We start from the raw sequence: 4,505 nt of genomic DNA, 5'->3' as shown, positions 1-4,505 counted from the left end.
ACCTTCTTGGCGAGTTTGAGGCCAGCCAAGCCTGCCCTTGCCTAGAAGCAGATAGTCACAAAAATGTTAAACAGCCTCTAGAGGCTAAATCTGCCAACAGGATTTTTTACAGGTGGTCAAAGAGAAACACCTGTCTAGGCTGATCTTCTCCAGCTCTTCACATTGAACTGTGCAGGTCCACCATACTGGGTTTGACTTTCCCTTCATCATGGCATGGCCTTTAGGTATCATCTGCAACACCTCAGCTATTCCCATCCACCCCCAAAACAGGAGGTCACCCCCCAAAAGGCACTCCAGGACCTCCGATAACCACTGCCAAGGCTCCCACCAGCAGGATCCCCCATCAGCCCTTGGCCACCAAGCATGAGGTTTTACTCTGTAAACTCCACTTTCAGCAAAAAAGGAACAATTTCCTCTAAATCCTCGTTTTCCCTCAAATTGGACCCAGTTGCTTGTTTTGCTTGACTGCCATTCTCCTCCAAAAACAGGGGGGACTCATGCCCTCCCTCTTAGCAGACTTTGGCAAAACTCCCTGTTTGCTAGTACAGAGCCTGCAAGGACATTTCCATCAGTTGCAGGAAGCTTTTTTGTGTGTCAATGCACTCTTCTAGGGTTGAATTAAGACAGCTTTCAGGTGTGCTTTGAGAAGCAGCTGAGTGAAAGAGTCAACAGTGAAGTTTAAAAGCCAAGCAACCCTCAGGTGTTTTTGTGCTGCTTCTTACTTCCATATAGTTTTACGGAATATTAACTATGGTAGCTAGCGTAACTGCCCAGAAAGCATAGCATAATTGTATTTCCAGTCCTAAAAGAGGCAAAAGTACATTAAAAATACCACAGATAAATACTGCCAGACTCTGCGCAGTCCTTTCCTCAGTCCTTGGAAAAGCATGTTTACCAGGAAGAGAAGGAACGAAGTTGCAGTCAAGGCAGGGCAGGAAAAATCCCATTGCTCATTTGGCCGAAGAATTTTTGATCGAGGCATTTTGTGGGCAACAGGGCAATTTCATCCTTTGACTGGATATTTCAGAGAAGAGGCACCCATAGGAAACAGCATAAAAGCAGCCGGCAGAAGGAACAGGGGGGACACAGCTCTCCCTAGCCAGAAACAGGCACAGCTTCTCTACTCCTGCCCACAACAAGGCAACAAATCCCCCCACGGAGGGGACAGATCCTCCGCAGTGCCCTGCTAGCAGCACATGTCTCTGGCATCCTCTAGGCAAGCAGCCCACCTGAGCTCACCTGCAGCTTTCCTTTACTTCTCCTAGTATAACTGTTGTCCAAGTCCCATAAGAAGTGCATCACATCAGAACTTTTTCCCCCCTGCCCCAATCCTGATGCGTTGCAGACCAGGCTGCCTCCAGCATTGGGACTGTGGGGGAGGATGGGCGTTCAAGAGCAAATCACATCCATAGGTGCTCTTCCCTCTGCCATCAACTCTCTCCAACCTGTCCTTAAAACTGGATAAACCCAATAGAATCTCATCTACACCCAAGAAAGTCTCTTGCGTCAAGTTTCTACCTAAATATCTCCCCCCTCTGGCTGTAACTAGTAATTGAGACAGTGGCAGACAGAGGTATTAAAGTTGATTCAGGATACCGACAGTTTTAGCTCTCCTGTTTAAAGAAACCCCTGCTTGCCTGATTGCCACCAGTAGCAACTTCACATAGGAGGCTCAGCTGAGGGACCGGGGAATCACAGCAGGTCCATTTTGAACAGAGCTGGCTCCCTTGCCGGGCAGGACACAGAGAGCAACACCCAAAGTGGTGCCTGACACCTCCCTGGGCAGCATTCACCCCACCTACATCTACAAGGTGGTCCTCCTGGGGAGGATGTCGGTGGGGAAGTCGAGCCTTACCTATTGCTACATGAAAAATGGCTTCAAGGAATCGCTGCCCACCATGGGATGCGAGTGAGTGGCTTCAGTGGATGGATGGCTCTGCACAGGAGCACAGAGCCAGTGCATGTCCCTTGGACAGCATGTGATGCAGGAGCAGCTGTTGGTGCACCCAGCAAGAGCACAGACCCCCTTGTGAAAAAGGCAGGGACTTGACCCAAAGCCAAATCTCTCCCTTTGCTTTCACGCAGGAGCTCCAGCTCTCTGCGATTCCTTTTCCTCCACACCGTGCAGTGAGCAAAGCCAGGTCCAGATAGCACAGCTTTGCTGTGGCCCTGCTTTTTGAGGGCAGGTTGACAGTAAAGCGAGGAAACCTGCAATTCAAACTCTACAGTCCTATCTGCCCTTTGCACGCTTGCTCCGGTGCTGTCCCTGACAGCTCTCTGGACACCCCCGGAGAGCCTCCCCTATCCGCGTGCTTCCCCCAGGCTGGTGGTGGGGCTCAGCGACCCTCCAGAGCAGGAACATCTGCCATTTATCTTTGTTTCAGGCTCCCAAAGCCGTGCTCCAACCAAGCTGCCCCTGGCCCGAGGTGCTTTCTGAGCCTTTGCTCAGCCACACACCGGTGCAGAGCTCTGCACTGCTTCCGTGTGTTGAACCCCAGACCATCAACAAAGGGTAGAGGTGCAGCAACTTTTCTCCCTTCCTTCAAGTCTGAGACCTGGTCTGCCAGGTTCCTTTTATACATATGCGGTTTGGGTAGGAAGCAGCAAATACGTAGAACTTCAGTGATGTGGTGCCAGGCCTGGAGATGCCCATGTCTTGCAGTGATGCCAGGTAGCATCAGCCTACTCCCCACCACCAAGCATCTCCTAGCCAGACAGCAGAAGCTTATTAGATGATCCAGCTACCTTTGCTGAGTTGGATGCACTTCAGGAGCAGACAGAGAAGACGCTGCAAGCAAGACACACACATGCATGTGCAAGTTCATGGCTAGAAGAAAGCCATCCCAAGAGCTGCGAGCACCCTGCTCCAGCTTTAACCTCTCTGAGCTACATGCACACTACAATCAGGAATTAGGCATTTTGCACATTTGTTTTGCACAACACCCCTGGATTCTGAGTGGGCCCCTAGGGAGGCGAGGCAGGCACAGAGGTCAAGGACCACATGTCTCACCTGCAGGTTCATTCCTCACCCAGACGCTCTGCCTAGAGGCCACCACCATCAAGTTTGAGATCTTGGACACGGTGGGCCAGAAGTACCCACAGCGTCTGCCACCTCTACTATTGGGGCGCTCGTGCCGCCCTCCTCGTGTACAACATCTCTAGGAAGGTGAGCAGCCACAGAGGCCTCACTGTGGGCTCCTGCCAAAGCAGCCGGGTGCTTCTGCCAGGCGTTTTAGTCCGTCTCTGCAGGAAACACTGGCTGGGGCCAAGCTGGAGGAGGAGTTCCTCCCTGACGAGATCACGAGAGCCTTGGTGGACAACAAGATGGATCTCGTGGCAGAGTGAGATGCCACAACGGAGGTGAGCCCCACTGGGCCGGCATGCAGTGTTCGGCCAGTGGCTCCCAGGGCCCCCCCACCCCACATCAGCGAGCGTTAAGAGGCATCCTAACACATGGTTTTAAGAGGACTCCATCAACCTCCCTCAATGCAATCCAAGCAGGCTAAATTAACCCAAGGATAGACCTGCAATGGAAATTTAGGCCAGCTCTTTCAGTGTTGCCCTTTGCCCTCTCCCACCCTCCAGCAACATTGACTGGTACCTATGTCCACACAGAGCTGCCAGTGCAGGCTGCTGGGCTCCTTGCTCCCTTACAGGGGACAGCACTGTGTCCAGGAAGATAGGGACATTAAAACAGCTCCAGATGCTTGTTTTAAAGAAGGGGTTTTCTCCTCAAGGTCATCACAGGGCTACTGCAGCCAGAAACACAGGAACACTCCTGTTAAGCCACATCCAGGCACAAGTGGACTGATGAGCAGATTGACAAGCTCCCTAACACAAGCCACACTGGCACAAGGCAGTTTGGAGGCTCAAGGCCAGCTCAGGGCCACTAATCCTGGGTGGTTTTTTTGTTTTAAGTAGTTATTTCTTGAATCCACATTGTAGCAGGGCAGCAGTTTCACATTGCCAGCAGCACAGCTGAAGCTGATGCTCAACAGCTTCCCAATGAAGTCTCAGCCCTGGACCAAAGCAGATGCTGAGCACCATGACAATGCTGAGCAGAAAAGCACACCCAGCACATCCTCCCCTTTCTACACCACCCCAACATTAGCAAGAACCTTCCCAAATCACTACAAGGGCAAAAGTACTCATTTTGATAGAGCAGGATGCTTTCACACTTCTTCCCCTCCCACCAAAAAAAGCACCCTTTGAATATAACACTCACCCTGAATTTCCCTTGGAACATCACTTGGGGCCCACTTCAGCCAGGCCAAAAGCCCCCCCCAGCACAAGCAGCACCCACCTACTCAGTGCACCTCAGGGTGGCAAGGAGCAAGGCAGCACCCTAGACTCTCCCCAGTAAGAAAGCAGAGCTGCTGCTGCTCCTTCCTGCTTAAATCCCAGTTCGTTAGGGCCGCCTGTGCTAATTGGCAGCTCATCAGCTGCTATTAACCCTTCATTTGCCAGCGGTGCAGGATTGGGCTTGCTCCCAGCTAGAGCCTGCT

The 4,505-nt window shown here is 52.0% G+C and overlaps 1 protein-coding gene across 1 annotated transcript; it reads left to right on the top strand.

Moving 5' to 3' along the window:
* The first annotated feature begins 213 nt into the window (after positions 1-213).
* RAB17 (RAB17, member RAS oncogene family) lies at positions 214-3,345 on the top strand. Its single transcript, XM_068949553.1, is given in 5 exon segments — positions 214-224; positions 1,739-1,905; positions 3,017-3,096; positions 3,098-3,166; positions 3,250-3,345. Coding segments are annotated over 5 exon segments (423 nt in total).
* The last annotated feature ends 1,160 nt before the right edge of the window (positions 3,346-4,505 follow it).

This window comes from Struthio camelus, chromosome 6 (assembly GCF_040807025.1).
Source record: "Struthio camelus isolate bStrCam1 chromosome 6, bStrCam1.hap1, whole genome shotgun sequence".
NCBI classification, from domain to species: Eukaryota; Metazoa; Chordata; class Aves; order Struthioniformes; family Struthionidae; genus Struthio; species Struthio camelus.
The sequence above is the reverse complement of the archived record's forward strand: the minus strand, read 5'-3'. Positions and strand labels throughout refer to the sequence as shown.